Source organism: Lichenostomus cassidix, chromosome 8, assembly GCF_008360975.1.
Source record: "Lichenostomus cassidix isolate B80296 chromosome 8, HeHo_3.0, whole genome shotgun sequence".
Lineage (NCBI taxonomy): Eukaryota > Metazoa > Chordata > Aves > Passeriformes > Meliphagidae > Lichenostomus > Lichenostomus cassidix.
In genome coordinates this window covers 29,647,652-29,660,190 of record NC_139489.1, presented here as the reverse complement: position 1 = coordinate 29,660,190, position 12,539 = coordinate 29,647,652, and the positions used below count along the sequence as shown (strand labels likewise).

The following is a 12,539-nucleotide window of genomic DNA, read 5'->3' as shown; positions in this document are numbered from 1 at the left end:
AAGGTGCTTTGGTGGAGAAGGAGCACCATGACACCCCAACTCCTCTGACACCATTTGTAGCTGGCTATAAATGTTTCACACACTTCACCCAATCCTGTTGTTTCATGCTCAATGCCAGCTCTTTCCATGTTACTGCACTTGGTGGAAAACTGCCTTCAGGAAACACGCATGAAGAATTGGGACCATGAGTAATATCTACATTTACTATAAATAACTGTATTTTTGTAAAAGCTCGTTGAGTGAGAGAGACAGAGTAGTTGATGACGCAGGCTTAATGAGCAGAAAATTAATTTTTGAACCAGGTTTGTTATCTAGGGTGGCTCTACAATCCAGAAGAGCAACATAACTGCAAAAGTGCAAGATTAGTTGTGCTTTTGTTCCCAAGTTTCCTCAAGAATCAGTCTAGTCTTCTAAGTCATCAGTAGTGGAGTTTTTAACTTTTTTCCATCTCTTTTTTATTTGCTAGATAAAAGTTTCTCCCACTTTGATGTACCAAAGCCATTGAAGATCTGGGGTATTAATGAGAGCTGGAGAGCTGGTCGCCTTTCTGCCCATAGCATTTTTTTGGTGGTATTTTAGGTATCTTTTGATGCCAGCAACTATTCTTCATGCTCCAAGGCACCTTGCCACCTTGATTTCTAGGGCATACAGCTGTGAGGGACAGTGTTCAGCCTCTTGCCAAGTTGTTAATAGAGAAGATGTTCCTCATCTTCATTTTGCAAATGCCTTCCTGCTGGCAGTCCTGTAGCGTGTCCCTTCCTCTTGCTTCCTGCCCATGTTCTCCAGGTTTATTACACGGATGAGCAGGGCTTCTGCTGCAGGAGCAAGGCAATTTCCCATTTGATCTGAAACTTCATGCACTTTGGAGGCAAGTGTTCTGGCTTTATTTATCTTTGCTGTGCTCATTTTCTTATCCTGGCTGACCTTTCACAGTGCCACACAGGCTGAAGGAACCAGAAAACCCTGATTTTCAGGGCACTATAATCCTCATATTTCACAACAGAGGCATTTCACCAGTGATCACACCTCTCCTTTTCTGCCAGGGACACCTTGAGGTTTATCAGTCTGTCTGCAGAAAGGAACTTTGAGATAGAAATCCAGATCGTATTTTTCTGGACCTTAGTGTCCCAAACTGTATAAAACTACAAGGATTGACACATTTGGGGTGATGAGAGCTCAGAGTTCTGAAAGGGAGCAGGATGGCAAGGTGCAGGGAAGAGCTTCCCTGCAGGATTTATTAGTAGTACTTATTTATCATTTATGTGCCTTATTTGTAATTTCACCTGTTTACCTGCCTTAATTTCCTGTGGTCAGCCCAGCTGCTTCCATGTCTGCTTTTCACACAAAACCCTGGTGTTTGGCTACTCAACAGAATTAACTGGAATTACTGTAACTAATTAGTCCAGGCTTTCTAATATTGACTGGGAGGGAGTTCAAAAGCTGATGAGGATGTTTAAAATGCTGTGGCCATTAGGCATATGCTCTGTGAAAACCCTTCAATGATGGGAATTGCCCTTTTTTTCCCCCCTGCTCTTCAGTGATGTCCTCCATCAAAGGTCAAAGGCCACTGACTTGGGCTGAGGGTGAACTATATTTAGGTACTGCAGGAGGAGTCCTGCAGCTTACTCCAGAGGGAGCTTTTTCCTTCCTCTCCTTTGTTTTTACTTATTTTATTTCCCCCAGCTACACTTATGGCCAGATTTTTCTGATTTTTGAGCTCCTGCAGCTTGAGTTGAGTGTAAAAGGCATGTTAGATGTTCTTCTGAAAATAACCCCTTTTAACATCTCAAAAGCATTTAAGAAACAACTACAAATGAGTTACTGAACCACTGTGTGTGCCCCTATGTGTGATTGGTAAATAAACACTGCAAGCAACATTCCCTCATTTCTCAGATTGCAACAATGGAGGCCCTTCTGGTGGGCTGCACAAAGTTACTCTTTTTTTACCTGTTTGTATCCCCCTTTTTTTTTTTTTTGGTGCTTTATGAATTCTGCCCTTCCATATTGCATTCCATGAGCTGGAGTTGCTATAGCAGAATTTCCTTGTAATTTCCCTGGGAAGGAGGAGCTCCATGTGGCTGGTTTCAGGATGAGATCTTCCCTCTGGAACACGTTTTGGATCCCTGATGAAAGCACAGGATTTTTCTCTACCAAGCCTGCACTCCCTGCATCAGTGCAGACTCACTGCCTGATACTGGCTGGGTTTGCAGAATCCAATTTCTTTTCCAAAATAAATGCCAGGCACTGTGTCTGCTGCTGCCTTCCCTTTGCATGCCTGAATGACTTCAGTCTTGCCCACTGCTGCTTGGGGATAAAACTCAACAAACCTACTCAAAAGTGGGTTTTTTCCCGGTGTCTCATTATACTTTATCACAGAATTAAAGGCTGGATGAGGTTGGAGGAGACCTCTGGTAGCCATCTGGTCCCGCCTTGTGGCTCAAGCAGAGCTGTCTAGAACCTCCTGCCCAGGGCCAAATCCAGACACCTTTTAGACATCTTCAAGGATGGAGATGCTGACAGGGGTGGCGCATCACGGGTGACTCTTTCATGCTGAGAGGAGGAGAACTGATACTCTGTCAGCATCATCCAACCTACACAATCCATGCCATGCCCAGGACACCCTTCTGGACTGGATGCATGTGCACATCCTGGCAGCAGTAATGTGATTCCTCCAATGAAATTGCACCTAAGAATAATCTCCTTTGACCAGCATCTGAGATACTCCATACTTGATTTGCCCCTTCATTATAAAGTTAGGCTAAATAACATTTTCAGGTGGTTTTGCTTTCAGGTAGATAGAGGAAAAAAGAGAGACTCTCTTCCTGCCAAAGGATAGCACAAGCAGTGAACCCTTGTGTACATGTAGAGCAAGGGAACTCAAGTGAAATCTCATAGGTCAGTGCTTCTCCCTTATTCATCCTGATAGATCCAGACAGTCTTTGTGAGATTTTATTACCCGGGGCTGGTGCTTGTGACTGAGTGAGGCTAAAAAGTGCTGGGCTGGCATCTTGAAATTTTACAGCTCATCTTTCAGTCTGTTTCTAGCTCATGCCTTTGGTTCCTCCTTTTCCAATACAATTATTTAAAATAATAGTTTATGGTATAAAAAGAAAACAACTACTTCATTTATCCCCTAAGTGACTTTAATGATGAATTGCACAGATCTAGAAAGCAGTTTCAAGGTGCTGTGGGCTCCTTTGAAGAAAAGTGTCATCTTGATATAAATCAGGAGTATTATTTTATAAGGACTGTTAGCAGCTTACCTGAGTCAATCTGTGGCAGCCTTATGAAGAAAAGCAAAACACTTCAAATGAAGTTCACATGTCTCTAGAAATGGGTTCGTCAGAGGAGAGGCATCAAGGGAAATGTTGACAGATAGTTAATTATAATGGCAGTAGTGGCTGTTGCTGTGTTAATAGCATCTGGCAGCAGAGTCACTGCCATCTGTTAGTGCCCTGAAATCCTGGAGATGGTGCATCCTTTATGGAGGAATTAACAATAATTAACAAATCTATCACATGGAATCACCTTGATTGGATGACAGCCTTACCTTGATAACGATTAATTGCAAAATAACGTGGAGTAAAATGTCCGCTATTCCCCATTTTTGCTACTGCTTCTCTCCAAGTGCAGCATCCTGGGAGGTTTCCTTTTAAGCCTGTGGTGTGAGGCAGCATTTACTGCATTTATTTTAAATAATCCTTATAAGCAGAGCTAGATTAAAACCAAACTTCTGCATATTCATTTCAATTTGTAGCAGATTAGGGCTCTAAAACCAGTTGTGGTTCTGTTGGTGTGTGGTAACTTGTTTAATGTTAAATAAGGGAATAAATGAGGTTGGACTGCAAGAAGTGACCCTTCAGCCAAAGTCAAGTCGGTCTGGAAGAACAATCTGACTGCATTAAAGCACTTCAAGGTGTTTTTGTTAGCTCAGTATTAGAAGCCAAACTATTGATTTCTGATGAGTCAGTTTGTCTTCAAAGAGATGAGGCAAAAATACTCTATTTGTTTGCATTTGGAAGAATTATTTATTTTAAAATATCTATTTTTATCCAAGCCAATATTTTGATCAGTGCAATGGAATATTGCTGCCATAAATGAGTTATAAACAAAGCAATGAGCCAATTTGAGACCTGGTTGTGTTTTACTTTTCTCTTAACTCTTCTTTTTCTGTCCCTTCCTGCTGAGCAACAGATGGAGAAGGTAACATACTCTCTGCTTAGATGGGAGAATTGTAACAGATAATTGAGGTGTGGTAATTATCAGGAGCAATAGGAGGGAAAGAGTAAACTCTGGAATCTTGAAGTCAATTGAACAGGAATTTTATTTATCTTTTCCTCTGCATGTCAGTTAATATTCTGAATATTGCTCTGAGACCCACTGTGAGAAGGCAACATGTATTTTCCTTGTGTCTTTTTATTTGTTCCTGAGTTCCAGAAGTTTCTTTAGGCTGGGATTTGGGCTGATTCCAGCTCCTGATAGAGCTGCACTGACACCAAACCACGAGCAGAGGTGTGGAAAGCTGGGTTTGTGCTGCCTTGATTTATCACAGCTCCCGACACAGGAGCTGTAGTTCAGAGTCTCCCCTTCCCATCCCGTGGAGTAGATCTGAGGATAAAGGCTCACCGGGTGCAAGAGGCTGGTGTTTAGCTGATTTCTGGCTTTGGTGTCTTCTCCATTAATATCTTCTCCATGAGACCCATGTCTCTCTTTTTGTTTTGCTTTGACAGCCATGTGAGTTTGACATGAAGCTCATGGGTTGTGTGTCTGTGTACACACGTTCATCACACACACATGTCACCCCCTCCTAGCACTATTAAAATTGGAAGATGCTTCGAATGAAGTGATTTTGCCTTTTGTTCTGCTGCTCTGGTGTGATATCATGGGATCCTGGGCAGGCAGTGGCTGGTGGGGTGTAACAAACACAGACACCCTTGTTAAGGATTGGAAGAAGGGCTTGTTTCTCTCTCACTGCTATTTTCATGCAAGGCACCATTCCCTGGTTAGGAGGATTAGAGGATATGCATTAAACAGTGTTAAATATGCTGAGGCAGTTGATGTTTACAGCCCTTGTAGAATTATTCATTAAAATATTAGCTGCTAGACAGCCTCCTTTTTTTTTTTTATTCAGTGATTTAGTAGCCCTCTCCAAAATCTTGTTGTGTGATTCAGACATTCAAAGACTAAATAAGGCTAAATAAAACTGCCAAAATTACCCACAAAAACACTGATTCTTGGGTTTATGTTTCTTAAATTGCCATGGGTGTGACATGCCTAAGAAATACAGAAGGATTTGTGGAGCAGATGAGCTCTAAGATTTGACTCAGACCTCTCGCATTTGTCCCAGCAGCTTTCCCTAACACATGGCACTGGGAAGATCTGGAAGGGGCTTTTGGAGATAATAGTTATGTGTGTGCACTAAGTTTTGGGTTGCAGAAGTTTGTGACATGATGATGAGGTGTTACCTTGAAGTGCTGACTCACAATTCTCTCTTTCCCCTCCCAGGCCTTTTAAAAGATGTTTTTTATGGTTCTGGTGGCATTGCCTTTAATTTCATTTTTGCTGAGCTTTCCTCATTCAATTGTGCAGGCAGAAGAGCCTGGGCCCAGCTGATTATGACACTGTGATGACAAATGCCTGTCACCCTTCGTGTGCTTCATAAATACTGATGGTATCTCTGTTGTGTGCTTTCTGTGTATTTCAGGAAAAAAGTGCCAGTTCAAACGCAAGACTTAAATCCAATAAAGAGATCCCAGGATTAGTACATCAACCCAGAGCAAAGTAAGTTCAATTTCTGTTGTTTAAATCTTAATGCAAATAAACACAGGGTGAAGCAGTGTCTGTGAGGTTCACAGTTCCTGCGCAGCAAAGACCAATGGATAGCTGCAGCAGCCCTAAAATCATGCTCCGTTTAAGTAGAATAGGTAAGATCACCGCTGTCCCAAGCCTGGGAAGTGTCCTCTCCTTTGCACAGCAAAGATGCAAGGCTTGAAAATAGATGAGATGCATCCTCTTGTGCCTGACAGAAGACTCTGTGCTATTTCTCAGCATTCTATACAATTTATGCAGGACAGACTTCTCTATATCCACCGGAGTTCCTAAATACAACTGGGTAAGTCCCAGGGAGGGTTTTGCCAGCTCCTGGTGTAGATTAGCAGCTGTTCTGGCTGGGACTGGGAGTGGTCAGGTTGCTAAAGTGAGGTTTTTTCTGTAGCTGTGAGTTCTTCCCACCTTGGTTGGCAGTTCTGTGCCCATACCCTGCCTGGGGTCAGTCAGTGTTACATGAAATATTTGTCTCTTGTGGCAGAGCTGGTTATTGATATTAGTAACTTGTTTCTTATCTAACTCAGCGTTACATTTTAATCATTAATTGGCTGGGAAATAACAGATTACACGGAGCCACATATTGGGTTCGTGAAGAACAGGTGATAAAGCTTTGTGTTGGGTTTTGAACACCAGAGGAAATGCTCCTTGTGCCCTGCCGTCAGGGCACTTACTAAGTTAAACTTGCTGCCTATCAAGTGTCTTGAACACGATTTCAAGTCTGGAAACTTTGGTAATTTCCTAATCAACTGACAGTGAAATTCAGCCTCCTTTCAAAGGGAAAAGCCGAGTGCTTTGGATGTAATTGCAAAGAAATTCACAGTAGGGAGAAGGAGGTAAAATCACTCTTCAGCAGAGCTGTACTTCATTATTGTGGCTCAGTCCTTCCCAGCAGGGCCAGAGATGTATTTAAGATGCTCTAAGATGAGGCTAGTTACTCTAGGATGAAAAAGGGCTGTTCTTTTGGTGGATCATCTCTAGGTACCTCCAAGGCAGAGGAACTGCAGGGGCCAGGAGTTCCATTCCTTCGTAAAACTCTGATTTGAAAAGTCCCTGCAGAAGTCAGAACTGACCAAAAAGCCTGTTTTTTACTTTGCATTGACAGAGATAAATATTTCTATCACAAACCTGTAAAAAGAAGGAAACTTCCCAGAGAGGTGCAGAATGTAACATGAGGTTGTTGGGTAGATCCTCCACTGTTTGCCCAAGGTTCTGCTCTTTGCCCAACCTCCCACTGTATTTCTGTTTATAAAGTGGCTACATGTGTTTGAGTTGCTCAGTGCTGAGTCAACAAATAGTTGTTACCATGCAATTTTTTTTTTTTTTTAAGGTTTATTGTCTTAAAACCCATGACAGTTCTGACTGCATGGAGGGGTGGCACTGGGTGGAAAAGGGCTACTCAGCTGGAAGAGCAGAAATGAATAGATAAATCATCAGATGCATCTTGTAGGACTGTTCTGGTACAATGGTACACTTGTAAACAAATGGTGTTACTTGTAAACAAAACATGGACTGTGTACCAAATTATAAGTTCTTTTACAATATTTTAATGTAAGATTGTGTGGGCTCCTCCCCCTGTAGGAGGGTGTAGATTTTTACATCCAGAGCCCTGGACTCTAAAATCAGGGCGTGTGGGGAGCCAGCAGTAGCTTTATGGGGGTCTTTGGCCGAGGAACAGGGATTGGTCCTTCGTCTTTACACCCAGTCCTGGTACATGCCACACCTTCAGGACTTCCCCCTGCACCCTGCCCGACCTCAAGGGCACTTGCTGTGTGTGTTCATCACCAAATTCACCCCACTGATATCTTTAATGATCAAACACACCCACCAAGTACCCTGGGACAGGTTCATAACTCAGGGAGTGACAGCAACCTAAAGCAGAAAATGAAAGTGGTTATTTTGGACCAGTTTTACCCTGCTAAATCACAGACTAACAGAATGGTTTGGGTTGGCACATGAAAAATCAGCTAACACAACCCCTGTGCCATGGGCAGGGACACCTTCCACTAGACCAGATCTTTAGGATATGCTGTGAGAATTTTCAGGGATATGATAATATGATGCTCCTTTTTTTTTTTCCTGCCTTCTTGTAGTTTTCTTATAAATTATGGTTGGGGTGAGTCACTGCAATATCATCTCATGTTATTAGAAATTGGATTTATGATGTTGCAAAGGCAAGACTATTTTTCAAGCACTTCCCTACCCAAAATGGGCTTTGCTGCCCTAAAACCCCTTTCCAAGGCACCTGAATATGCAGGTGAGGGGGTCAGCTGTCCCAGACAAGCACCTCTTCCCCATCCGAGGTGGAGGTGGGAACCTGAGGAACAGGCAGACAGTTGGGGACAACAACTCCCTCAACCACTGAAAGGTGAATTGTTCCTGCTCCCGAATCCCCAGCTTTAGGTTTTAATGCCATTTCTGAGCCCTTCTCTGTAAACTGAGCTTCATTTATGTCCCACATAAGCAGATCTTTGTATAGGTTCAGCCGATAGCAGGGAGGGCTCAATGCTGAGCTTTGTGGGGAAGTGCAGCACTTGGGGAGAGCATTAACTCATTACAGCTGAAAAGATCACTTGGAGGAAGAGGGGATGGCTGGGAGTTCAGCAAGCCAAGCCAGCTTTCTGTGCTGGGGAAAACCTCCAAGAGCTGTGTGTCCTGACTGTTTTGCATCACTGTTGCCACTGGCACCAATCCCCATCCTCCCTGTTTTGCATATTTTTGTTGCATATTTTTTGTTGCAATGGAGCCCCTGGCACATTTCCCCAGCCCTGTGTGAGCCCAGGTGCTCCTCTGTGCTGCAGGCCCAGAGAATACGGCAGCCTCACCTTCCTGGAGGGGTGGTGCTCGTGCAAGAAGGAGGCTCTTACCATCCCCAAAATACAACCTGCCATCCATCCTCACCCTTGTCCCCTTGTCCTTTCTGTGTTTTTAGCTTGCAGGTCCCCCTTGGGGAAGAGCCTGTGGTCTTGTGCCATGATCAGCATTTTCCAGACAATGAAAAGGGATTATTTTCCAGCCCTCTTTACTAACCCAAAATCATATCACTGAGCCTCTTGGTGCTGCAGAATTGGTTGAAGTGAAGGGTCTGGAGCACCAGGAGCAGCTGAGGGAGCTGGGAAAGGAGCTCAGCGTGGAGAAAAGGAGGCTCAGGGAGGACCTCCTGGCTCTGCACAACTCCCTGACAGGAGGTTGTAGCAGTTGTTGGTCTCTTCTCCCCCACAAGAAGTGGCAGGACAAGAGGACACAGCCTTTAACCTCACATTTTGGGTGTCTCGTTGTGTGGTGGTGAGGTTGGCAGTCCTGGAAAACCTGCCAGAGATACGGAAAGTCCTTGAAAACTGCCTGTCCTGACAGAGATGGAGGATATCTCACTGAGCTATTAACTTTCTGCACTCAGCCTGGAAAAGGGAACCATCTCCTCTGGGTGCATGGGGGTCCCAGTTACCACCCCGAGTGTTGCACATGTACACTGAACTAAATGCAGTTATCTTTTTTGTGGGCAAACAAAAATAAGTGCAGCAGTGCAAAACCACGACAAATAAGGGGGGAAAAAAGATTAAAAAATTGACATCGTAGATGAAAGCATGAAGTGATTTATTTTTCACAGTGGTGGAAGCTGGCAGCTGGACCCCTCAATGACCCTGGACTGTTTTATAATAGAAGAAATCCTATTGCTGTTGATATTGTTCCTTTGCCTTCCAGCATGCACATCTCCGAAAGCCAACAAGAATTCTTCAGAATGCTTGATGAAAAAATTGAAAAGGTAAGACAGTAATGTCAACATCCATTCTCCCTTGGGGGTGGACAAAGCTTTCCCAGCTCCATGGGCAGGACAATGACCTGCCTGCTGCAGCCCTCTGTGTTCTCCAGGATCTGGAGGGGTCTGGCCCAAGATCTCCTTGGTTAGATAGTCAAAGTGCAAAGAAAACCAGGAAGGTAAAGAGTTTGCAGGAGGTACTGAGAGAATCCTTTGTTTTGTGGGAATGTCGCTGGTCTGGGATGAATGGCAGGTTAACTCAAACGTTCAGGATACACATGCTGGACAAAGGAGAAGAGCAAAGTGGGCTTTTATGTCATTACTGATTTGATCTTTTATCTAATCTCCATGGGAGACAACTGGAATCTTAATGCTGGTAGTATCTGGGATACCCTGGGGATTTCTCGCTGAATCTCTCCAAAATAGCCCCTGGCTCCAAGGGACGGTATGGCAGTACATGTGGACAGCCCTGCTCCAGGCCTGTGCCGGTGAAATAATGGTGCTGGAGATGTTTTGAAGAAGAGGATGAACAGTTCCTTGCATATCTCAGCTGTCCTGAGAGCAGCTTTCGTATGTTTCAGAAACCTTTTAAATGATACCCTCGGCTTCTTTACGAGACAGCAGTGAAGAGGCTGGAGCACAGCTCATGCCAGGAGTGGCTGAGGGAGCTGGGGGGACTGATGGTCACACACCAATTTACTCTTTATACTGCCTGGTTTGGAGTCGTGCATCTTGTTTAATAAATACGTTATAGTAAATATTTATATAGTATTTATATAAAAATATAAATTATATAGTATTTATATATAAATATAAATATTTATATAGTAAAAGTGAGTGCATGCTTCCTTAGTTGCGTGCACTCATTTGTACTCCCAGTTTCAGACTGGATATGAGGAAACATTCCTTTATGGAGAGGAAAGTCAGGCACTGGAAGAGGCTTCTCAGAGAGCTGGTGGATGCCCCAGGCCTTGTCAGTGTTCATTGGGACAATGCTCTTAACAACACGCTGTGACTTCTGGTCAGCCCTGAAGTGCTCAGGCAGTTGATCACTGTAGGTCTCTTCCAACTGAAATACTTTATTCTATTTCATTCTGTTCTATTCTAAGTTGTCAAATTGGATTGCAGAGTAAAAGGGAAATTTTTGCCATTTTTGTGAACACTCCTGAACCTAGGAGTCAGAGTGCTGCACTGGAGGGTGAATCTCTTATTTGTCCCAAGCAACACATTTGTTACTTTCCTCTTAAAAAAAAAATGAAAGCAAGAAAAGACATAAAGGGGAAGGACTAGAAGTGAGGAGGAGTGCATAGATTCCTGAGAAGAGTATTTCCGTACCCAGTATTTCACAGGGGTAAGACTTTATGTAACCTAATGCATTTAAAAGTAGAATATCTACATATCAATAACACAGCTACATCTCCTTTCAATAAATGCATTCACTCCATGAATATTCAGATGCTTTTTCTGGACATCATCGCCTTCCATAATGTTGAACACAGAATCTCCAGTGAAGTGGATTTTCCAAAGATGGATTGTATCTACAGACCAGACAATGCCATCAGGCTGTATCTAATAATGAATTTTGGTTAATTTTTGTTCCAAGGTTTGTGGCAGGACACCAACACCCCTCATTCCCCAGCTGCCACACTGAGGTGCAGCTGATTCTGTCTCCTCTGTTTGGAGCTGTTTGGATCAGCTTTGAGATGTTCCCAGGTGATCTCCAGGGCACTTGGGCTAATTTATCTTGGGGATCAGGAGATTGTCTCTTTAGAGGAAGTGCACAGTTTCTCTGTGAAAGAGACTGAGCTGCTGACAGCTGATGGGATTGGCAGGAGTTAACGCGCAACTGAACGTGGGATTTGTGTTCTCTGGGGACCTCCTGTGCCTGAGGAAATAGTCTTCAGAAGAGAGCTTTTGGGGATTTTAATTCATCTTTGCCCACAATGCATTTTTTTCCTAGGTGTTGCCACAAATGCCAAAAAGACTGGAAAATATGAGGGGTTTTGTCTGGTCCCTTAAATAGCATTTTGGACCTGGCACAGCCATTGCGTGGACAGGGAGGGCAGCTGACATAGAACTCCTGCAGCCAGCGTGTGAAATGGAAAGAACATGGGCTGGTGTTCATCAGCTGCAAACAGGAAGTGTTTATGAGTCCTGGAGATCAAAACAAGCCTTACTGAAACAGTCTGGAGAGCTTTCTCTGGAAGTCCTGCAGCGCATTCCTGGCTGCCCCTATGAAACTCTGCTGCCTCCTGCAAATGTCACCCAAAGGTAAAAAGCAGGATGTCATGGAGCGTCTGTCTACCAAAATTCAGTTTCAGAACACTGTGAGGCGTTCAGAGGGGGACATCTGCTCTGTCTGTGAGTGAGTCTGTCCCTGCTCCCAGAGCAGGAGCTGAACTGGCGTGTACAGAACTGCCTGTGATGGTGGTCCTTCAATTCCCAGGGTTTTTTGGAAGGAAGAACACTGGGATAAGGGCTGGGGTGGCACTAAGAAGGTGAAAGTCAGCCTCAAATGTAGGCTTAGGTACTGGTACTGCTGGAGTCAACCCAGTCCTTTCAGAAACACCAGAATTTTAGGGAAAAATATTCCCAGACCTGCTGAGAAGGCAGAGGTACAGGTTAGGTGGGAGACTGGAGCAGCTGGAGAGAGCTGAGTAGTCGACAGCACAAGAAGCTGTAGTTGTCATATCATGGAATATCCTGAGCTGGCAGAGACCCACAGGGACCAAGCAGACCAACTCACAGGACAACCCCAAGAATGCCACCACCTGCCTAAAAGTGTTGTCCAAACACTTCCTGACCTCTGGCAGACTATGGAGAGGAGAGCACAGGGGAAGACTGAGGACCTGTGAGCAGCATGAGGCCCTGAGTGGTGGCAGAGCAGGCTCAGAGATGTTCCCAACATCTGCCAGCAGCTGCAGTACATCCTCCTGGGGCTTCCCACTTGCTGAGCTTA

The 12,539-nt window shown here is 44.1% G+C and overlaps 1 protein-coding gene across 2 annotated transcripts in view; it reads left to right on the top strand.

Moving 5' to 3' along the window:
* Positions 1-12,539, top strand: part of C8H1orf21 (chromosome 8 C1orf21 homolog) — a 107,187-nt gene that overhangs the window by 88,928 nt on the left and 5,720 nt on the right. For both annotated transcript variants that reach the window (XM_085068700.1, XM_085068701.1), the window contains 2 exons: positions 5,705-5,781; positions 9,526-9,586. In XM_085068700.1, the coding sequence (XP_084924826.1) occupies positions 5,705-5,781; positions 9,526-9,586 (138 nt within the window). The remainder of the gene's footprint in view (positions 1-5,704; positions 5,782-9,525; positions 9,587-12,539) is intronic.